Raw genomic sequence first — 25013 nt, 5'->3', positions numbered from 1 at the left:
GTGGGGTGGTAGGTGAGGACTAGTGGGGTTCTGTCCTGGTGGCGGTTGGAGGAGCGGGATTCAAGGGGGGAGGATCGGGAAGTGGAAGAGATGCGGTGGAGGGCATCGTCGACCACGTCGGGGGGGAAATTGCGGTCCTTGAAGAAGGAGGCCATCTGGGATGTGCGTTTTTGGAACTGGTCCTCCTGGGAGCAGATGCGGCGGAGTCGAAGGAATTGGGAGAATGGGATGGTGTTTTTACAGGGGGCAGGATGGGAGGAGGTGTAGTCCAGGTAGCTGTTAGGATTCAAGATCACAAACATCTAAATGTTCCTCCTCAATGATATTGGTACAAAACTAAATTGAACATTCAATACTGCTATCATTTTTTTTATAACTTTCTCTTACTCCTGTGACAGACACACTTCCAGTTTACAATGGCTTGGTTATGTCGGTTTTGAGAATGATTGTAATTCTAGTGTGCAAGATTCATGTTCTATGTAGCCAGAGGCAGAAACCTTGTGGGGAATAAAACTTCTCAAAGAGCTTGGCTTCAAAATTGAAGATCCCACCAGAGTACAAATTAACATGATGGATGACACTGACAATGTACAACTGCATCTTTCCTTATTTCTGGATTTGAAGAGATTAAGGTGTCCTGCTATGCTCTATTGGTCGACAATTTATTTTAACCAGTTTAGCAAAATTTTGGATGGTTGCCATTGGCAATCCTTGTTAAAGTGTTATGAGTTGAAGTGACTTGAAGGAGACATTTGACTAAGTGAATTAACTTAATCCCATGCACACTGAACCAAATGATTGCATGACTCAAAAGTGGCAAACTGAGACTATGTGTCAATGTAAGATGGAAAAGCACAACAGGTCAGGCAGCAATCAAGGAGCAGGAGAGTCGACATTTCTGGCAAAAGCCCTTCATCAGGAAGCTTTTACCCGAAACAACGACTCTCCTGCTCCTTGGATGTTGCCTAACCTGCTGTGCTTTTCCGACACCACACTCTCGACTCTAATCTCCAGCATCTGCATCTCACTTTCGCCTAGTCAACATAAGGTGGTTAACAAAGCAGTTATTCCAGATATATATCCAATTCCTACACTCCAAGAACTATCAGGAACATTTTTGACTCCATAATCTTCAAAGCTCAGCATGCAATGGCGGTATCTTCAGGCACTACTAGCAGAGAAAACCTGATATTTTGCAGCTTTTGTTGCTCACAATGGAATATGTTCAAACCATAGAATGCTTTCAAAATGTTACCAAGTTCAGCATCTGACACATTCCAGAAGGTTCTATTTTCAATCTTGTCAGACATTGAGAGAAGAGTCAGCCAACTCAACAATGTCATTGTTTGTGTAAAAGGATAATATAAACATGATCATGGTTAGCAATGGTGCTGAAGATGCTCAACAGGGTGAAATGCACATTCGCGGTTTCCAAGATTTACTTTCTATGGTATAGAATGAAGCTGTTAGATCAAAGTCTGCACGCAACATCAAAGTCATTCATATGTTTCTGATTGACATTTTACTTTACTATCACCAACCTTAATCACAAATTAATTCCCAAATAAGCAGAACTTGTGGGACAAAAACAGATCTTACTGGAGCAACTGAGCAGGTCTGGCAGCATTGTTGGATAAAGACAGAGTTCATGTTTTGAACCCAGTGACTTTCTTCAGGAGTGAGAGCTTTGAGGAAAAGGTAGTATTGATAGTGATGACAGTGGATGGGTGGGAAGGAAGATTGAATGGATTGATGGGCAAAGTTAAAATTCACAATACCAGGTTGTAGTCCAACAGATTTATTTGGAAGCACTAGCTTTCAGAGCTCTGCTTCTTCATCAGGTAGCTGTGGAACAGGATCACAATAGGGATAAAGCCATAGAGATTGCACAGCACGGAAACAAACCCTTAGGTCCAATTCGTCCATGCCGACCAGATATCCTAACTTAATCTAGTCCCATTTGCCCGCACTTGGCCCATATCCCTCTAATCCTTTGCTATTCATATACCCATCCAGATGCCTTTTAAATGCTGTAATTGTACCAACCTCCACCACTTCCTCTGGCAGCTCATTCCACACATGCACAACCCTCAACATGAAAAGGTTGCCCCTTAGATGCCTTTTAGATCTTTCCCCTCTCAACCGAAACCTGTGCCCTCTAGTTTTTTATAGCAAAAGATTACAGTGTCATGCAACTGAAATGGTATTTTGAACAAACCTAAATTGCTGTTAGGTCCTTCATCTTTTAGAATGGGTTGCAAGTTTCAGTTCATTAATATGTTAATCTCAGAACTTCTTTTAAGTCACATTCTCGAGTTAACTTAAGGTTTTATTTTAAAAAAAAGGTTTGGTGTAACTAAAACTGGTGCGGTCATTAGTACTGTTTTTAAATTGTCAAATGCCTCCTGGCATTGTTCTGTCCACTGAAAGTTTGTGTTCTTCTTCAGCAAATCTGTTAACAGTGCCACTGCACTGCTGAAGTTTGGAACAAACATCCAGAAGAATTCGCTTAGTCCCAAAAATCGAAGCACCTCTTTCTTCGAGTTTGCTCATGGAAGTTCCTCGATGGCCTTCATCTTTGCGTTCCTTGGGGTCAACCTTCCATGACTGATGTTATGTTCCAAGAACATTACCTCTGCTTTCACAAATTCTGTTTTCTTTAAATTTATTACCAGTTTTGCTTTACTTAATCGTCCAAAGAGTTCTGCCAACTGTACCATGTGATCTTTCCATGACACACTAAAGACCACTACATCATCCAGATTAACTGCACAGTTTGTTAACCCAGCCACAACTTTGTTCATGAGTCTTTGGAATGTGGCTTGTGTGTTCTTAATTCCAAAGGGCATCACTTTGAATTGATAAAGCCCATTTGGGGTTACACAGAAATTTCTTTCGCTTTCTCTGATAAAGGTACCTGCCAATAACCACCCACTCAGTCCAACTTTGTGATATAAGTGGCTTGTCCAACTTTCTCTATATAGTCCTCCAATCTTGGTTTTGGGTAAGAGTCCGATTTTGTAATGGCATTGACCTTCCGATAGTCCACACAAAATTGTTGAATCAGGTTTGGGAACTAACACAATCGGTGAACCCTATTCTCTCTGACTCAGTTCAATGACAGCTTCATTGAGCATCGCATCCACTTTTCTTTTATCAGAACAGCATTCCCTACTTTTACCTCATACACAATAGCGTTTGTCCTCCCCAATTTATTCCTGCATATGTCCTGATACTGCTGCAACAAACCTTTCAACTGCATTCTTTGCTCCTGAGGCAGATAGTTTACGAACTTATCCCAATCCTTCGGGGCTTCCTCATTGTTTAAAGTATTTTGAGGCATATCAGACTCCACAACATCTGGGTTTGATTCCTCACTCTGCAGGGTAGTAACTAACACCTGATTCTCCAGTTCCTTCTCTCTGTTATAGTCAGGTTTCAGCGTATTCACATGACATTCCCAATGCAGATTTTTTTCTATTTGGCATCTTTACCAGATAGTTTACTTGACTTAAGTTTTCCTCAATTTGATAAGGACCACTAAACCTGACTTTGAAGGGATCTTCTACCACTGGTAACAATGCTAATACATCATACTTATAGGAAAATGTTTGAATTTCAGAGTTTCTATCTGCCACCGACTTCATTCTATGCTGTGCCCTCTTCAGGTGCCGATTAGCTAACTCACCTACTCGATTTAATCTCTCCCTCACCCCCGATACATAATCCAAATGTGAGATCTCCGACTTCACCTTTCGAAAGTCCCCTGGGATTCAGGATGATGTATACTTGATTTAAAGTGTGTATCATTTTTAGTCTTTTCTAGAGCAAATTATATAATGAATGGAAGAGCCTTGGGAAAAGTTGATTGGCAGAGAGGTCTGGAAGTGCAGGTCCATTGTACCCTGAAGGTAGCTGCACAGGTGGATAGAGTGGTCAAGAAGGCATATAGTATGCTTGTCTTCATTGGATAGGGTATTGAGTGTAAGAGCTGGCAAGTCATGTTAAAATTGTACAAGACATTGATTTGGCCACATTTAGAACACTGTGTACAGTTCTGGTTGCCAAATTACCAAAAGGATGTGGACACTTTGGAGTGGGTACAGAGAAGGTTTACGAGGATGTTGCCTGGTATGGAAGGTGCTAGCTATGAAGACAAGTCGGTTAGGTTTATTTTCATTAGAAAAAAGGAGATTGAGGGGGGACCTGATTGAGCTTTACAAAATCATGAAGGGTATAGACAGGATGGATAGAGTCAAGCTTTTTCCCAGGGTGAAGGATTCAATAACGAGAGGTCACACTTTCAAGGCGAGAGGTGAAAAGTTTAAGGGGGTACACGCAGCAAGTACTTCACACAGAGGGTGGTGGGTGTCTGGTGGTAAAGGCAAGCACAGTAGATTCATTTAAGATGCATCTGAACAGATGCATGAGTAGGTGGGGAGCAGAGGGATGCAGATGCTTAGGAATTGGGCGACAGGTTTAGACAGTAGATTTGCATTGACTCAGGTTTGGAGGACCGCAGGGCCTGTTCCTGAGCTGTAAATTTTCTTTGTTCTTTGTTCTTTGTTATACCTAAGCTATCCATGACTTCCTTAAACAGCCTAATAGTAAAATTATAACCTTGGTCTGAGCGATCTCTCTGGGTAACCCATACCATGTGAAGAAAGCTACTAATTCCTCCTCCATCTTTTTAGCCTTAATACTTCGTAATGGAATTGCTTCCAGAAATCTGTTGACACATTCATTATGGTCATCAAGTAATGGTTGCCACTTTTAGTTTTAGGGAGAGGACCTACACAATCAATTATTAACCGCATGAAAGGTTCTTCAATATGGGAATTGGCAACAAAGGTGCTGGTTCTATTACTGCTTGTGGCTTACCTACAATTTGGCATATATGACACGTTTGGCAAAAGTTAACCACATTTTTGTGCAGTCCAGGCCAATAGAAATGCTTTTGTACCTTAGCCTGAGTCTTCCAATCCCTAGGTGACCTCCCACTGGTAGTTCATGTGGTACCTGTAACACTTCCTGTTTGTATGCTGCTGGCAACACAATTTGGTGCACCTCTGCCCATTTCTCCTCTGCACTAACTTGCTGTGGTCTCCATTTTCATTTTGTGATTCTATCTTTAAGGAATAACCCCTCAGGAATATTCTCTGCCTCCTTTTCTGAGCATGCATCAACATATATATTTTTTCTTGTCTCGTCTTTCTGTTAGCCTTTCAGGACTAAACACTTCTGCCTGACCCTCTGCATGTTCAAGTTTTTCCTACATCATTATGTCAAACTGAACCACAAATCCTTCATCTTTCTCTTTAGTTTTTGCTTTGTGCTATGACCTATGATAGTGGGATCTTGTTACTACACAGTCTGGGAAAATTTCAGGGTGTTTTTCTTTTAACTTCTCAGGTCCCTGCTCTTCCTTTGGCTTCTCCACAACTCGAGGTGTCACTCTTACCTTGGATCCTACTAAATCGTTCCAAAGAACACACTGTATTCTTGGAACTGACACTCTGTCAATCACTCCCACAGTTACTACCCCAGTCTTGATTTGGCACCCCAACCTAATGTTACATAGGGGAACACTAGATTTCAAGGCGAAAGTGAGGACTGCAGACACTAGAGATTAGAGTCGAGAGTGCGGTGCTGGAAAGGCACAGCAGGTCAGGCAGCATCCGAGGAGCAGGAAAATCGACGTTTCAGGCAAAAGCCATTCATCAGGAATGAGGCTGGGAGCCTCGTGGGTGGAGAGATAAATGGGAGGGGGTGGGCCTGGGGGAAGGCCCACTCGCCCCCCATTTATCTCTCCATCCCCAAAGCACCCAGCCTCATTCGTGATGAAGGGTTTTTGCCTGAAATGTGGATTTTCTGTTTCTCGGATGCTGCCCGACCTGCTGTGCTTTTCCAGCACCACACTCTCAATGCTAAACTTCTGTCCATCTATCCCAGAAATTACCACTCTCTTGGGTAACAGGTCAGAAAGAGTGCAAATACATTCATCTCTTTCTATTCAATCCTGTATCTCTCAAAATTATGACTTCTTTCCATTCTCCCCTGTTCTTTCTGAGTAAACTTTACCAACAGAGGCAAATTCTTCATAGAGATCAGGAACTAACTCCATACCCAGCCCTTGCCTGCACTCTCCTGCAGCTCCTCAACTTTTCTTGGGGTGTCCTTTATTACTTTCACTAATGCCACTGGCTTAGCTTCTTTTACTACATTCTTTCCCACAGTGCCTTTCTTTAATGACCAGCACTGTGATTTTACTTGTCCCACTTTACCACAGTGGAAACACCTGAGGCCTTTAACCTCCTTTCCATCCTCTTGGGCTTCTTTTTTAACCTGTGGTAAACAATTACTAGTGTCCTCTACTCTTTGTTTTGTAGTGCAGGATCTCCGCTTCTCTCAATTTCTATCCCTCACAGGATGAAATTCTTGCCGGAAATTAAACTTTGCCTTATGCACCAGGGTATATTCATCCGCCATATCTGCTGCTCTTCTCACTTCTTGAACTTTCTGTTCATCCACATGAACTCTTATCATCTCTGGAAGTGAGTTTTTAAACACTTCCAGCTGAATAATCTCTCTTAGAACCGCAGAGGTCTTATTTATTTTTAAGGCCCGCACCCATCTATCAAAATAACTATGTTTAATTCTTTCGAACTCAACATGTCTGACTTGGTTCCTTCTTTGTTTCTGGACCGCTGTCAATGCACTTCATAAGCACTTAATACAGCCTGTTTGACAGCTTCATAATCCCTTAACCCCTCATCTAACAGCACTGCAAATACCTCACTAGCTCTACCTACCAGCCTAGTTTGAACTAGCATTACTCACAACTGTCAAGCTAATTTTTCAAATAAAATAAAGAAAGCTTCGGCAACATTCTCATCAAAATGTGGCAGTGTTTTAACAGTTTGTATATAACACTACCTTCTCTCTTCATCTCTATCCTGTTAACTTGACTTTCCTGACTAATTCACAACTTCTGAAGTTTAAATTCTCTCTCCTTTTCTCTTTCTTTTCTTTTTCTGTTTCCCTTTCATCTCTCTTTCTCTTTCTTCTCTATCTCTTTGTCTCTCTCTTTCTTTCTCTTCTCTCTCTGATCAGCTGAGAACCTTCTCTTTTCCTTTTTCCTCTCTCTCTCTTTCTTCTCTTTCTTTTTCTCTTTCTCTCTCAACCCAAACTGTTACGTCTCGGCAGTGGACCCTTCTGCTAATTAAACCAAACATACAGAAAAGCTCACCTCGCCTTGTAATCTGTTAACGTATGAGAAACAGAGAACTTCCCAAATTCCACTATTTAAAGAAAAATATCAATTTTATTTTTTAACTCTAAAAGTGAACATTAAGCAACAACTTTTTAAAACTTGAAGCCTCCTTTCTTTTAAAGGTCTGTTATCTACCTTCTAATCTATAACAATATACTAATCCAATAAAAGTCGAGAGTGTGGTGCTGGAAAAGCACAGAAGGTGAGGCCTATTAAAATTGCATCAACCTAATTTTCAAAACCAGACAGCAGCTGTCATCATCAGCATCTGTCTTCCACTGTCTGTCAAGCTGTCTGAGTCATCTTCAGTTTTTTGCTGGAAAGATATTTCATATAAAAAAGTTACCTTAGATAGAGTGCATGTTGAATAGCAGTATCTCCCTCTAGATGGCAGGTTGTCACTCTCTGGCTAACTCTCAAACTGCCAGCATATTTATGCCCCAAACATCGAATTGTCTCATTGGTTCGATGTTGGCAAAACTGTAAAATTCAAATTCAGTTGGGTTTTAGTATCCTGGGGCATAATTTAAACTGATTGGTCAAATTCAAATAGCGGTCAAAGCAACTGAGGTGTCTAGCCAATTTCCAGCACACTCTAAGACTGCTAGTCAGTCACATGACAGTTGCCCGCAAATTCTCACTGCAAAATAGCCTTCACTCACTCTTAAAGATACAGTACACGCCTTCAAATTCATAACACAGATACGATGCTCAGCTCATTGATCACCAATTCTGACATGCCACAGTGAGAAACCAAAATGACCTTTTCCGGAGACAGACACAGGATGCAACCGATAGGGTACCCTTCGTTGTTCAGTACTTTCTGGGAGCAAAGAAACTACACCATGTTCTTCGCAGCCTGCAACACATTATCAATGTTGATAAGCACCTCATCCAGATCTTCCCTATGCCTCCATTTCTCACCTTTAAGCAATCGCCAAAACTTAAACAGACCATTGTTTGCAGCAAACTGCCCAGCCTTCAGGATGTGAACCATAACACGTGAATCCTTTCATGGGCCACCACTGCAAGACATGTCAGAGTGTCGACATGGATACTACCATTACCTGTGGGAACACCACTCACCATGTACACGGCAGGTACTCATGTGACTTGGCCAACGTTGTCTATCTCATACGCTGCAGGCAAGGATGCCCTGAGGAATGGTACATTGGCGAGACCAAGCAGAAGCTACGACAACGGATGAATGGACACCGTGCAACAATCGCCAGGCAGGGGTGTTCCCTCCCAGTCAAGGATCATGTCTGTGGTCAGGGAATTTGGCCTCAGATCTTCGGGCAACCGTCCTCTAAGGCAGACTTTGGGATACACAACAACGCAGAGTGGCCGAGTAGAGACTGATAGCCGCGTTCGGAACCCATGAGGATAGCCTCAACCGTGCCCTTGGGTTCATGTCACATTACAGGTGACCCCACTACACTATACACTCTCTCACACACACACTTATATACTCACACACTCACACAGACCTTCTCTCATACATACACTCTCTCTCATACATAAACATGCCCCCCACACTCACACCCACGCACACACCCTCTCACAGGCTTATACTCCATTACACTCACACACAAACTTTACCAAGCATGCACACACACTCTCAAGTGCACTCACTCACTCACATGCAGACTCTCACACTCTGTCTCTCATGCGTACACACACGTGAGTCTATGGGGTGAATTTGCATTTGCAGAATTATATTTGCAGATGCATTCTATTTTGCTCAAAAAGAGGCCAATCTGCAGGCAGTCAATGCAGGCAATCAATCCATGTAATATTTTATAAATTATTACTTTGGAAGTAGAACCCGTCAGACTCAAGATTGGGGTACAGAAAGCCTCTGACCTCACACCTATAAAGCATTGTCTAAGCTGAGCTGTCACCTTTTTTTAATAAAACCTTCAGTTATCTCGAGGATGTGACTTAAAAGAGTTCTGAGATTTACACATTAATTAACCGAAACCTGCAACCCATAAAAAGATGAAAGACCGAACAACAATCTAGGTTTGTTGAATATATCATTTCAGTTGCATGACACTGTAATCTTTTGCTATAAATTTTGTGTCTTATGATCCTGTTCCAAAGCTACCTGATGAAGGGGCAGCTTAAATGTTGTGCCAGATGTTGAAAACTGAATGCAAATGGTCTACTGGAGAGTGGGAAGTGCTAGCTTTCATCTCTGTGAATATTGGTGCATGTATCTTTTGTAGAAATCAATCACCAAGCTGTTGGACTATAACCTGGTGTTGTGTGATTTCTAACTTTGTTGACACACACTCAGGACACCACCCATGCCCTCCACCTCCTCCGAGACTTCCGTTTCCCTGGCCCCCAACGCCTCAACTTCACTATGGATATTCAGTCCATCTGCACCTCCATCCGCCATGACCAAGGCCTCCAAGCCCTCCATTTCTTCCTCTCCCAAGTACCCTTCCACTGAAACTTTTATTCATTTGACTGAAATGGCCCTCACCCTCAACAATTTCTCCTTCCAATCCTCCCACTTCCTCAAGACGAAAGGAATAACCGTTGGCACTCACATGGGCCCCAGCTATGCCTGTTTCTTTGTTGGCTACGTAAAACAGTCCACCTTCCGGAGTTACACTGGCACCACTCACCACCTTTTCCTCTACTACATTGATGATTGCATTGATGCCATCTCATGCTCCCACGAGGATGTTGAACAGTTCATCAGCTTCACCAACACATTCCACCCCAACCTTAAATTCACCTGGACCATCTCTGACACCTCTCTTCCCTTCCTAGACCTCCATCTCCATCCACGAGGACCAATTCAACACTGACATTTTTTATAAACCCACCAACTCCCATAGCTGCCTGGATTACACCTCCTCCCACCCTATCTCCTGCAAAAACTCTATCCCATAGTCCCAATTCCTTCCCCTCTGCCGCGTCTGCTCCCAGGAGGACCAGTTCTGTGGAGGACCACCACAGAACGCAACAGATGGCCTCCTTCTTTAAAGACTGAAATTACCCCTCCCAAGTGGTTGAAGATGCCCTCCAAAGCATCTCGTCCACATCCCTCCTCTCCTGCAAAACCTGCGCACACACCTCCCCCCCTCACTTCCGTCCAAGGCCCCAAAGGAGCTTTCCACATCCATCAAAGTTTCATCTGCGCTTCCACATATGTCATTTATTTTATCCTTTGCTCCCGATACAGACTCCTTTACATTGGGGAGACTGGATGCCTTCTCGCAGAGCACTTTACAGAACATCTCTGGGACACCCGCACCAATCAACCCCATTACCCTATGGCCAAACATTTCAACTCCCCCTCCCATTCTGCCAAGAACATGAAGGACCTGGACCTCCTCCACCGCCACTCCCTCACCACCAGACACCTGGAGGAAGGACACCTTATCTTCTGCCTCGGAACACTCCCACCCCAGGGCATCAATGTGAACTTGACCAGTTTCCTCATTTTCCCTCCCCCATCTTATTCCAGTTCCAACCTTCTAGCTCCACCATCCTCATGACCTGTCCCACCTGTCAATCTTCCTTCCCACCTACCCGCTCCACACTCCTCTCCGACCTATCACCTTTACCCCCACCTCCATCCACCTATCACCATCTCAGCTACCTTCTCCGCAGCCCCAACCCCCTCCCATTTATCTCTCCACCCCCGAGGCTTCCAGCCTCATTCTTGATGAAGGATTCTGGCCTGAAACATTGATTTTCTTGCTCCTCAGATGCTGCCTGACCTGCTGTGCTTTTCCAGTAACACACTTTCCACTCTGATCTCCAGCATCTGCAGTCCTCACTGTCTTCTAACTTTGTCCACCCTAGTCCAAGTCCAGCACCTTAATATCATGGATTGATGGAGACAGAGCCCAGAGAGATAGGGGTGGGAATGCGTTTGGAAGTTAGATAGACAAAAAGGCATGGCTGATAGCGAGCCAGGGAGGAAGAAAAGCTGGTAATGGCGTCCATAAGTCGACAAAAATGGGTTGGCTGAGCAAATAACAGGTCTGGTCCTGACAGGGCCTGGGGCATGGCGGGGATGGGTAAAGAATTTGTAAATAGGTGCTTGGGCTTTAAAATTATTGAATTCAATATTAAGTCCTGAAGACTGCAGGTTCCCTTAGTGGAAAATAAAATGCTGTTTTGGCTCTAGTGGTGCAGTAATAATGTCCATACCTCTGAGTTAAGAGACCCATGTTCAAGTCCCACCTGCTCCAGAGGAGTGTAATAACATTTCTGAACAGGTTGAGCCTTGCTGGAGCATTGCAACACGCTTGGGACAGAAATGTTGGCATGGGAACTCGATGGTGTGTTGAAGTGTTAGATAATTGGAAGCTCATTGTGGGAAGAGTTTGTGAGAACCTCTTCGAATAATAATGCGCAAAGATGCACAATGTGAGTGGACAATGGCACAGCAAGCCGTATTTATTACATTAAAGGGGAAGATAGCATTTCCATCTGTGGTCGTGTGGAGACGTATGTCACAACAGGTGTATCAGGAAATGCAATTGGAGCTGCTCTCTGACAGAACGTCAGAAAGTGATTCACAATTGCTTAAACACTGTGCTTGTTGTTGAAAACTGAATAGAAATGAGCTATGAGAGTGTGGGAAGTGCTAACTTCCATCTATGTGAGTATTGGTGTATGTACCTCTTGTGGGAACCAATCATCAAGCTGACTACATTGATAGTTCCATCAGGATCTCATCATCATCCTCACCACCTATTGGGAGGCAAGGTGGAAGGTCATGAATCCACCTCCATTGGAACAGGGATGAAATCCTGTTCTGTTGTGATCAACCTGAATACCACCAGCACCTATCCAACTATACCAACTGTATCAACATCCAGTCTTATTTCTCCCACTCTTACTACCTGCCATCAGGATTTATAACTTAACACCTAACTTGGTTAGCTGTGTTATGAGCCTTTGTCGGCCATTAAAGCCTGAGTAGGACTTGAACCCAGAGCTTCTGACTACACGCTGTGTCAGAAAATGTTCCTCACATAGAACAGAAGGAAAATTTTAAATGATCGATAGAGTCCAAATATTTAGCCTTAAGTGATCAAAGTAAAATGTGTTCTATCAGTTACAATATGCCACTAACTCATGTTTACATTTTACAGGAGTTTTACTTCAAATGTGGAAAACATCCAACCTCTGAGAGTGACACATCTGTGATTTTGAACTTAATTACTCCAAACAGACAAAACATCCCATGTATAACCTGTACTGAAACTGTGTAAGTATAACACTTATTTAACTGTATTCTTGATGATGAAGGATTTTCATGATGTGAGTAAAGTAAATGACTGAACTATATCTAGGGAAAAACTATTCTTTATTTTCTTTACTTTCAAAGAAAGATTCCCTCTGTTGATCTTATAATATTTTTGTTTGCCTTGAAGAAAATATGTTGCGCGTGGATTTGTAGCAACAACAAAAGAATAGCAATCGCCTTTCAAAATCTTTTTAGGTGCTTCTACCTGAGTCAATTCAGCATGTTCCTCCATTCCTCAAGTTCCTATTGTTGACCTTGATGCATTGCAGTAATTTTCTTTCAACTGCTTGAAATAATATTTTAAATAATAAGACTAAACAATGGTTCCCAAAATAGCTACAATTACTTAACCTAGATCAATTTCTATTATGATAAATGTAAAATGGAATGCAATGTTCCAAGGTGCTTCATGAGATCATTAATAAGCAAAGTATGATACTGAGCCACATAAGGAGATGCTAGCCAGAATTTTACCATTCCTGGGAGCTGCGGTTTCAGTAAAGCTGCTGAGAGCAAATTTGGATTGAACACCTGACACTTTGTGGCCATCGAAATTGTACCCCCGGGTGGGACAAGATGCAGAGAGGTTGCCTATCACAAGGAACTGGGCAGCTCATTTAAATTGTAAAGGTCAAACTTGGAGCCACTTCATGCTGAAGGTCAGGTAACCACCCGCAATGTATTGGGGCTGTTGCAGTAAGATGCAGCTTGTTGGCATCAACCCAAGAGGGAAGGTCTCACAGGCCAAAGAGCAGGCTGTAAACAATGAAAAGAGCATCCATAGCCCCGATTACCTCCACAGAATAGTTTGCCCTCCATCAGTTGGCACAAGGGCTTTTAAGTTTAAAAAATATTGGCAAAGCTCCTGAGGCCTCCTGCATTTCTCAACAATGATGAGCTAACCCTGTAATGTTGCTGAGGCATCAGAGCTGCTGGTCCTGTGATTTGGCTGGCAACCCCAGGAGCATCAGCAGCATCCCTCGTTGGAAGGATGCCAACAGAAGGCCACTTAGGAGACCATCTTTGGTAAAAAATAACTGAGCAGGTCACAATGCGAGCAAATGATTATGACTTACTTTCTATCCTGAGGTCAGGGTCATGACCCCTGATAAAATGATGACCAAAAAGCTTCCTCAAGGAAGTAAATCTTAAGGAGTATTTTGAAGGAGGAAAGTGAGGTAGAAATGCAGAAAGATAGTATCCCAGAGCTTAGGGTCTAAGCAACTGAAGTGCAACAACTGATGGTGGAGCAGTTAAAATTGGGCAAGCACAGGACTGATGTGGAGATACCGGTGTTGGACTGGGGTGGACAAAGTCAGAAGTCACACGACACCAGGTGATTGTCCAACAGGTTTCTTTGAAATCACAAGCTTTCAGAGCGTAGCTCCCTCGTCAGGTGGCCTCCGAAAGCTTGTGATTTCAAATAAACCTGTTCGACAATAACCTGGTGTCGTGTGACTTCTGACTATACACAGGAATGACCCCCTTCTTTTCCATAATGATTATGATTGTAGGACAGTACCCCTCTTTCACTAATTGACAGAATAAATGCTTTGATATTTATAAGATGCCTTGATATTCAATTCGACAATTACACTTTTTTTCTACAATTATATTCAATTTTGCTGATAATGGAATTCCTGACTGGCGATGAAAATTATCACACTATAGAAGGAAAACTGGAGTGATGTACTGCATGGTGACTACAAAAAGCAATTTCATTTCAGAACAAATTTCACACATTTTTCATGTGGTGAAAATCATTTTAGACTGAAGTTTTTATCCTTGCCAGGGAAGAGAACAGAAAGTATTCCATTGCAATGACTATTATGTACTGATTGAATTGTACTCCTGATGATACAGATGTGGTTCTAGACATTGGAATGAGAAATGATGAGTCAGAACATGACATTACATCAATCTCTTCACCTTGCAGTATTTGAGAGAAGCTAAAGTAGTGTTTTAATTCCAGAGGAATCTGTCCACTCTGAAGTATTGCAGTAATTTAAGCTGGATTTATACCAAAACCAATCTGTCTCAACATGCTGATTAACAGAAACAAATAACTTCTGTATTATAGTTTGCAACAAAATAAGCTGCTGCACTAATGATACAAAGAGAGCTAAGTATTGTTTTTGATTTTTGAGTAGGTTGCCTATCTCCACGATTATTCATTTAATTTTACCTATTGCTCCATACCTCCTCCAAAAATGATTTCTGCCTAATAAACAAGGTTATAAGCTTTTTGAAAGGCTTTAATTGAACTCTTCACAAAATTCTGAAATAGACAGAAATTTAATTCAAAGGTATTCAAAATATAAGGAAAAATAATTAGCCATATGCCTCAAATCTCTGGCTGTTAGAGAGTTCAAGTAGTTATATGGTCTTTGGGGCATGGCTCCACATTAAGCATGGCATAAGGAAAGGAGGCAACTGCCATTAAATATCACAAGCCATTGCAAGAATTGAAATATTAGTGATTTTGCACTATTTTATATCCATCAAGCCAACTGGATTATCCAACCTGCGCATTAAGTATGTGATGATTTAGTTTATAGCAAATTTTAAATCAGAAATCTTCTATATTCAAAACATAACCTTTTGATATCATTTTAAGTATCATAATCATATGATCAGTTAAAATCAAATCTTGGATAAAGGAAACATTTGTCCTACAGAAGTATAAGATAATCTAAATAATGTAAAGGTGAAAACATATAGATACCTTAGTATGCAAATGTAGCTGACACTGTTGTAACAGTCTAATGAGCTATTAGCCCTCCAATCTGACCAATTGTACATTCTCCAACTTGCTCTTTCTGTTGGGCCAATGCCAGAAGAAGAGCAGGAGATGGCAGATGAGACTGTGCAAGCCTCAGGTTGTGAACAACTGTGAGGAAACATCATCATAGGAGCACAGATACACATTGTACGATGAGATGTCAGTTGCATGTAGAATAGTTAGGATAAAGTGAGAAGCACATTTCATGCAAATTTGAGTTCTGACAGAGTCACTATGCTCCAAATCTCATTACAGATTTGTCCAAATATGAACAAAACAATTGAATTCCAGAGTCAGTGTAATCACACTTTGTGACAATTTGCAAACATGTACATATCAGAATAAACCAGTTTAGTTTGATGTTGATTTTCATGTACTGCACACTATTCAGTCTACTTTGAAAGGATATTGTATTTGGTGACATGAATGGGGTTGTATATGTCCTTGGCCAAACAAATTTAGATGGGATAAGCTTCCACCTTTTAGTAAGTCAGTCGTGGAATTGAGAGGTTTTCTTTTGTTGAGAAATAACTTTAAAAATCCATTCTTCATAGAAACATTGTTTGTACACTTGGCTTCCTAACCTTCAAAGATGGCTCCTCCAACAGATATTATTGAGAGAGTGTAGATGTGATTGACAGTCTGTGTATGTGGAGCAGCTTAAAGTATTTTTCTCTGTTAATAATATCCTGGATGTTCCTGATAATCTGTCTGTTCATTAGGGAGTAGGGGAAAAGAAAAGGATGACATTTCTGACTGAACCATGTACAGAAGTAGATAAATCAACTGAAGAAGTTTCTTTAACTTACACAAAACTAAAGGTGAAGGCACTGTGAAACATTTTGTGTAACACCACTGTTTTAAATAATTGGAGATTATGAAAAGGTATCAGTTTAGAACAAGGGATCAGTTACAAAGTATGGGTATTAGAGTGGTTATTATGATTCTGAAAAAGCTGTCCGTCCATCACAACGTTAGGAGAAAGCATTATTTTTTAGATTAGATTCCCTACAGTGTGGAAACAGGCTATTTGGCCCAACACATCCACACTGACCCATTCCCCTACCCGACATTTACACCTGACTAATGCCCCTAACACCATGGGCAATTTAGCATGGCCAATTCACCTGACCAGCACATCTTTGGATTGTGGGAGGAAACCCACACAGACACAGGGAGAACATGCAAACTCCACACATACAATCGCCGGAGGTAGGAATTGAACCCACGTACCTAGCGCTGTCAGGTAGCAGTGCTAACCACTGAGCCACCATGCCATCTGTCCCATTATGCCCAGTCCTCGGCCTCGTATGATGCCAGTAGCTGGGTGTTGAGTCATCAGAAGCAGTGTGTGAAGAGGCAGAAGCAGGGTAAGTGTGCAGGAGTTCATACCAGGCTAAAAACAAACCCTAGCCAGCCGGTTCAACCTTCCATTCTGCTCTCCAAATATCTGCTCCCTGAACAATAAACTGTTCTGCATATGACTGTGACAAGCATCTCAGTGTGAGTTCAGGGAAACATGGCTTAGCGACAGAGTTCCAGACACCACCATCCAGATAGCGGGCTTGCCTTTATGGGACAGATTACCAAAGTTAACCTTTGTCATAGCTTGCCAAGCATTATTGTCCATGTTTACAACACCTGCGAGGAGTTAAAGTTAATAATAATTGTTTGCTGATGTAAATAAACTGCAGATGAGTAAGCTGAAAACCCCAAGTAAAGTAGTTATAAAATCCTGATAGCAATGCTTAGTGAATGCAGAGTGCTACAGCTGCAAGAAGTTTTAATTTACCAAGGCACATCAGACAAAGATACATGGAAGGAAACAGCAATCACTACAAATGAATGTGAAAGAACAGCAAATTGATGAGGAGTCATTTGAGATCTGTACAAAAAGAATATTCCAATAAAAATTCACAGAGCATTATAGTACAAGTAACAATTGACGGACATCGTGGTTGGCATGAGGGTTGCAGTTAATGTGATTCTTAAGTAACTACCATCAAAAATTAAGTAAAAATCAGTTAGACAAATCACACATGGAATTAAGAAATTATAAAGGAAAGAAAATTTCCATAATGGAAAGAGTGATGGTTCCAGTCACATACACGGAGCAATGGGCAAAATTACTCATTATCATAGTGAAGGGTTAGAAACCAGACTGGCAGCAACTGGTCAAAATCACAGAAGTTAATTAGAATGAGATATTTTCCTCTAAAAGGAAACTCACAAATAAAGCAACCTGATTACCAAATTTTGTTTACTGATTTACTTTTGTTTACTAGTATTTAATAAAATTGGACATTTTATTTAAGGATATAAGGCCGAAATATGGGTTAAAAAGATGCAGTTTACTGCACACTGTGTTCAATTCTCTGTAATCTGAGGAGGAGCAAGAGCTCAGAAGTCTGGAGACAGAGAATGTCATCACAGGAGTTGACTAGAGTAACTGAGCTAGTACCAAAAGCAAATGGCAGTGTAGGATTATGCAGAAATTATAGAGTAACTGAAAATTAGGTATTGGACATCCAAGATGGCGGCACAACAACTGGTCACAGCGGCCTCTCCGGACCGAGAACTACTTAGTTCTAGGAGGAACAGAAAACTCGGTGTTTGCAGACAGTGTTACAGTGAACACTGCTACAGCAGAGGAAATGTACCTGAATGGAGAGCTGCTGAGGCAGTTATGCGATCTGGGCTTGCTGCGGAGACCAGGCCTCCAGTCTTCGACCTCACCTGATATCGGTGGCCAGGTGTTGAAACATCGGAAGTGGTGTGCGAGGAGGCGGAAGTGTGGTAAGCATGGAGGAGTTCTCAGCTTGCTGCGGAGACCAGGCGTCCAGTCCACGGCCTCACCTGATGTCGGTGACCAGGTGTTGAGACATCAGAAGCAGTGTGCAAAGAGGCAGAAGCAGGGTAAGTGTGCAGGTGTTCGTACCAGGCTAAAAACAAACCCTAGCCGGCCAGCTCCACCTTCCATTCTGCTCTCCAGATGTCTGCTCCGTGGACAATAAACTGTTCTGCATATGACTGTGTCAGGCATCTCAGTGTGAGTTCAGATACTGCTGCGTCATTGTTTTCATGGAAACATGGCTTAGCGGCAGAGTTCCAGAACCACCATCCAGAAAGATGGGCTCGCCTAGTTTCACGCTGACAGAAATGCAGCTCTGTGCGGTAAGACTCAGGGTGGGGTCTGGGTGTCTACATCAACACAAAATGGTGCAAAGACTTCATGCTAGTCTCCAGTTACTGCTCATCACTGGTGGAGTTTGTGACTTTTAGATGCAGTCCATTTTATTTGCCATGGGAATTCACCACTGACCTTATAGTCAGGGTGTAGATTCTTCCCAGTGCTAATGCTAAGGAGGCACTCTGTGAACTGTATGGGGCTATTAGTGGACTGCAGAACGCACATCCTGATGGTCTGTTTATTGTTGCTGGAGATTTCAACCATGCGAATCTCAAGACTGTGCTCCCTAAATTCCATCAGCACATGGACTTTGCAACGAGAGGGTAGAAAACACTAGATCTGGTTTATACAACATCCAATGCAAACAGGGCAGAGCCCCACCCCCACCTCGGTTCACCAGACCAGATCTCTGTTATGCTAATCCAAACATACAGACCGCTCATCTGATGTGTCAAACAGGTTATGAAGCAGGGGAAACCCTGGCTGCGACAAGCCATTTCTTCTCTTCAAGACAGTTTGAGTGCAGTGACTGACGCACGTTCAGGGATGCGGAAACCGTTGGCGATTCCATCAGCTTAGAGGAGTACACAGTGTTGGTGATTTGTTACATTAGAAAGTGTATTGATGACATCGCTGCATCCAAGACCATCACTTCTTGCCCCAACCAGAAGCCATGGATGACCAAAAAGGTGTGTGCACTGCTGAGGATCTGTGATTCCGCCTTCAAAGCAGATGACAAGGTGGCCCTAACAACAGTGAGGGCCAACCTGACCCGGGCCATCAAAGAGGCAAAGCGTGTACATGCACAGAGAATACACAGCCACTTTCAGGACAGCGGCGATACACTGAGCATGTGGAAGGGAATCCAGGCCATCACCAACCACAGAACAGTTTTGCTTGTAAGTGATGCCTTGCTCCTGGATGAGTTGAGAAACTTCTATGCACGATTTGAGGCACAAAATGAAGTGGCAGCAAGGAAATCCACCCCCACCCCATAATGACCGGGTGCTGTGTTTTACCAGTGCCGAAGTGAGGAAAACCCTGTGCAGAGCCAATCTATATAAGGTCGCTGGACCAGATAACATCCCTGGCAGAGTGCTCAAAGCATGCTCTGATGTACTGATGGATGTTCTCATGGACATCTTCAACATCTCACTGAATTTGCCATAGTTCCAACATGCTTTAAGGCCACTACCATCGTTCCGGTACCAAAGAAGTCTTCAGCATCCTGTCTCAACGACTACCGCCCCGTTACGTTAACTCCCATCATCATGAAGTGCATCAAGAGGCTCATGATGGGGCATATTAAGACCCAGCTGCCCTCCTCACTGGACACCCTCCATCTGACCCTCACCCACCTAGAGAACAAAGACATCTACGTCATAGACTTCAGTTCGGCATTTAACACCATCATTCCTCAACACCTGAGGGAAAGCTGAATCTGCTGGGCTTAAATATCTCCCTTTGTAACTGGATCATGGACCTCCTGACTAGGAATCTTCAGGCAGTCCAGATTGGAGATTGGGAACAGCATCTCCAACACTATCACACTGAGCATGGGATCCACCAGGGCTATGTGCTCAGTCCACTGCTGTTCACCCCACTGATACACAACTGTGCAGTGATGCCCAGGTCAAATTACATCATCAAGTTCACTGTATTGGGTCTCATCAGCAGGAATGACAAGTCTGCATACATAGAGGAGGTGCAGCGGCTAACGGACTGGTGCACAGCCAACAACTTGTCTCTGAACGTGAACAAAATGAAAAAGATGGATGTTGATTTCCGGAGAGCATGGAGGGCATGGAGCGACCACTCTCTGCTGGATATTGATGGCTCCCCTTTGGAAATGGTGAACAGCACCAAATTTCTTGGCGTCCACCTGGTGGAGAACCTCACTTGGACCCTCAACGCCAGCTCCACAGCCAAGAAAGCCTAGCAGCGTCTCTACTTTCTGCGCAGGCTGAGAAAAGCCCACCTCCCAACCCCCATCTTCACCACATTCTACAGAGGGTTCATTGAGAGTACTCTGAGCTGCTGCATCACTGCCTAGTTCAGGAATTGCACCGTTTTGGATCGTAAGACCCTACAATGCATAGTGAGGACAGCTGAGAAGATCATCGGGGTCTCTCTCCCCTCCATTACAGACATTTACATCACTTGCTGCATCCGAAAGGCTAAGAACATTGTGAAAGATCCCACACACCCCTCACTCAAACTCTTCTCCCACCTGCTCTCTGGCAGAAGATAGCATTCCGTCTCTCACGGCCAGACTGTGCAACAGTTTCTTCCCCCAAGCCATCAGGCTCCTTAACACTGTATGATCAGACTCTTTTCCATCTGAAATTCTTTGCACGACTTCAAAATGCTGCTAGAAAAATGTCTATTAATTATCCTTCTTTTATTACACTAATTTGCATGTTTTTGTATTTTTATGCATTTTATGCCACCCTTTGTACGATTGTGTAGTTTGTGCTGTCCATGTAGCACCTTGGTCCTGGAGGAACGCTGTCTCGTTTTTTACTGTATCCGTTGTATTAGGTAGAAATGACAAATAAATCTACTCTAGAATATAATCCTACCAATAATTTGCAAATGTCAAAGATTTGCTCACTAAATTGTCAGGACGTCCCATTACTTTGAAAAATAGAGCTGACAAGTGTCTTCCTGCAATAATCAACACACTAGAGGCGGAAGATCCACAAACATCCCCATCCTCAACAATAGGAGAGCCAGGCACATCAGTGCAAAAGTTAAAACTAAAGTGTTCGCAACAATCGTCAGCCAGAAGTGCTGGGTTAGTTCCATGTGATATTAAGAAATTGTATTAGATACTGCTAAAGCTATGGACCCTGACAACATTTAGCAATAATATTGTTTTCTTCACAGAAGTTGACTAGAATATTTGGGCTACTCCCAAAGTGGTAGTTGCAATAAGTAGCAACTGGTAGTAACATCTGTATAAGTGGTAGTAGTAAATAAGAAGATTTATGAGAGGAAACCAGAACATGGCAGTGGAAACCCACACAGACACAGAGAGAAAATTCAAATTCCACATAGACAGTTACCCAAAGATGGAACCAAACCAAAGTGCCTGATACTGTAAGGCAGCACTGCTAACCTCTGAGCCACCATACAACATTGCAACAGTGTAGAAAATTGCCCTGTTTATAACATGCAGGACAAATCCAGCTGACAAATTATTATCCCATCAGTTTACTCTCATCAATAAAGTGATGGGTGTCACTAACAGTGCTATCAAGAAGCACTTGCTTAGCAATAACCTGCCCAGTTTGGATTCTGCTGGACTCAGTCAGTTCTTGACCTCATTACAGACTTAGTACAAACATGGATTAAAGAGCTGAATTCCAGAAGTGAGGTGACAGTGACTGCCCTTGACATCAAGGTCATATTTGACCAAATGTTGGCATTAAGGAGCCTTAACCAAAGTCAATGGCGGGGTGAGGTGGAGGTGTGGGGGAGATGGGAGAGACATTCTGCTGATTAAAGTCAATCCTGGCACAGCAGAGGATGATTGTGGTTGTTGGAGTTCAGTCACCTCAGCTCCAGGAATTTCTGCAGGAATTCCTCAGGGTGGTGTCCTAAGCCCAACCATCTTCAGCTACTTCACTGATGATCTTCCCTCCGTCATGAGCTCAGAAGCTGGAATATTCATTATGCAATCATCAATGTTCAGCCCCCTTACGACTCTTCCTGTACTGAAGTACTCCGTGTTCAAATGCAGCAGACCTACCGGTGGTTAATATCGAAGTGCGGATTGAGAGGTGTCAAATAACACTTGTGCCACATCAGTGCCAGGAAATAATCATCTTGATTAACAGAGAATCTAACCATCACCCTATGACATTCAATGGCATTACCATTATTGAATTCCCCACTATAAACCTCCTGGGGATTATGATTGACCAGAAACTGAACTGGACATACATAAATAGAATGGCTAAAAGATCATTTCAGAGGCTATGAATCCTTCAGTGGTTAACTTACCTCCGAACTTCCCATAGCCTATCCACCATCTACAAGACACAAGTCATGATGTGATGGAATACTTCCCATTTGCCTGGGTGGGTTCAGCTCCAGCAACACTTAGGAAGCTGGACGTTGTCCAGGACTAAACACCATATCCACAAAATGGTCGTCTCTCCCCCTTGACACTCAGTAGCAGCAGTGTACTATCTACTAGATGCACTGCAGGAATTCAACAAAGATCCTTAGACTGCATTTTCCAAAACCACAACAAGTACCATCGAGGAGAACAAGGGCAGCAGAAACAAAGGGATATCATCATCTGCAAATTCCCCTCCAATCCACTACGATCCTGTGTTGAAAATATAATCACCTGTCACCTGGTCAAATTTCTGGTACTCCCTCCCTAACATCTCCATGAATAAACCTACAACAAATATCAATGATTCAAAAAGAAAGCTCACCACCAAGGGCAACTAGCTACTGGTAATAAATCCATGCTCATACTATGTTACCCACTGCTCTCAAAACTAACTCTTGTTTTAATTCTACAGATGCTGCTAGATCTGCTGAGTTTCTCCAACAATTTCCGCTTTTGCGTGTTTCTTCTCTCCCTCTGGACCTCAACAAACCTGTGTGAGTGTAAGAAATCAGAGATAGTACAGACTCACTTCTGTCTCTCTCTGGGCCTGTGTGTGTGAGAGAGACATCAGGAGAGTTTAGGTAGTCAGACTTAATGCAGGCATAGTGTGGATATGAGAACTTACCCATAACCATGATAACCAGCATCCGAGCTCCAAATCTTTACACAAACCTTGAACACCTACAGGTGAGAGATGCTAAATCAAGCAAAGAAATGGGAATCCTGTGCCAACTGCCTAAGCACGACCTATGAGCAACTCAGATTCATACATGGATGCTGAAGGAATCAAATACTACTACCATGTGTCAGATACAGACCACCTACCAACAACCCACAAGCCAGTGAAACAATCAGAGAAAATGGTCTCAGGACGACGAACATACCCACATCCACAACAACTCGCACCCAAGCTACAAATCTTTACACAAACCTTGAATCCTGCTTTTCTCTCAGTCCCTCTCTAGGCCACTGAGTGAGTCTATGAGAGACTAATTGTGAGTGAGAGACCAGGTACAATGCAGAACCTTCTCTCTCTCTCTCTCTCTCTCTCAAGGCCTGCATATGTGTGAGAGACACCAAGGGCTTCTCTCTCTCTCAGGGCCTGAGTAAGAGTTTGTGTGAGAGTTTATGTATGAGACTAGAGGCTGCTCAGGCCCAATTCTAAGTATTTATATTTATGTCTGTCTGAAACAGAGCGTCTGAAAGCAAGCATGCCTAGGAGAGACAGAATGCATGAGTTTGAATAAGTGCAGATACTGTGTGAATTCCACTTCTCTCTCTGGGCCAGTGAGTTTGACCAGGCAGGGGTCCCTTCTTTCCCTGGACTTCAGTGAGCCTGTGTGTCTGAAAGAGACCAGGAGCAGTGCAGACCCTACTTCTCTCTGTCTGTCCATTTCCAGGCTGGTATGAGAGAGATCAGGGGCTCCTCTCTCGACAGGAGTGAGTCTATGTGTTGATTGTGTGCCTATCTGTATGAGAGCAGGGACAGTGACAATGCATTTCTCTTGGAGTGAGAGGTCAGGGGGTCCTGTTCTCCCTCTCTCAGGGCCTGTGTAAGAATGTGACCAGGGTGTGTGTGTATGTGTCTGTCTATCTCTATATTTCTCTCTCTGTCTCTGTTCTTCCCACTCTTTTTGCTCTCTGTCGGTATCTCTCTCCATCTCTGTCTGCCTGCTCAGGCCGCAACTGCAGAAGCCTCTATACAAACTGAGTTTAAATGTCCCTCCCTGCTCCAGGAGCAGAAGCAACAAAAAAACAAGAACAACAAAAGCAAAGCACGGTTAAGCCCAGTGGATAGATCCCTCACACTCACTCACCAATGCCCTCCCATCATAACGAGCGCTTGGCTGTGGCCGCTCAGAGTGAACCTGGAAATTAGAAGTGAACAGCTGCTACTGCGAAAGAAACATCTCTGAACAGAAAACTCATTCAGAGAATCCATCAAACACTGTCTCAAAAAGCCTCTTATAGCCAGTAATAGGAGAAACAAACCTTCAAAATGCATCAAGAACAGTAAAGGTCCACTTAGCACGTTACAGGGAGAAACTCAAATGGGATACCTATGAAAAGAGGGAGAAAGTGAGGACTGCAGATACTGGAGATCAGAGCTGAAAAATGTGTTGCTGGAAAAGCGCAGCAGGTCAGATAGCATCCAAGGAGCAGGAGAATCGACGTTTCAGGCATAAGCCCTTCTTCAGGAATGAAGAGGGTGTGCCAAGCAGGCTAAAATAAAAGGTAGGGAGGAGGAACTTGGGGGAGGGGCATTGGGAATGCGATAGGTGGAAGGAGGTTAAGGTGAGGGTGATAGGCCGGAGAGGGGGTGGACGCGGAGAGGTCGGGAAGAAGATTGCAGGT

The 25013-nt window shown here is 43.1% G+C and overlaps 1 protein-coding gene across 3 annotated transcripts in view; it reads left to right on the top strand.

The window, feature by feature from the left end:
• The window catches only part of prkn (parkin RBR E3 ubiquitin protein ligase), a 1109690-nt gene that overhangs the window by 656155 nt on the left and 428522 nt on the right, over positions 1-25013 (top strand). For all 3 annotated transcript variants that reach the window (XM_043696308.1, XM_043696306.1, XM_043696307.1), the window contains one exon: positions 12403-12518. In XM_043696308.1, the coding sequence (XP_043552243.1) occupies positions 12403-12518 (116 nt within the window). The remainder of the gene's footprint in view (positions 1-12402; positions 12519-25013) is intronic.

The sequence above is a fragment of the Chiloscyllium plagiosum genome, chromosome 9, assembly GCF_004010195.1.
Source record: "Chiloscyllium plagiosum isolate BGI_BamShark_2017 chromosome 9, ASM401019v2, whole genome shotgun sequence".
In the NCBI taxonomy this organism is placed as follows: Eukaryota; Metazoa; Chordata; class Chondrichthyes; order Orectolobiformes; family Hemiscylliidae; genus Chiloscyllium; species Chiloscyllium plagiosum.
The sequence above is the reverse complement of the archived record's forward strand: the minus strand, read 5'-3'. Positions and strand labels throughout refer to the sequence as shown.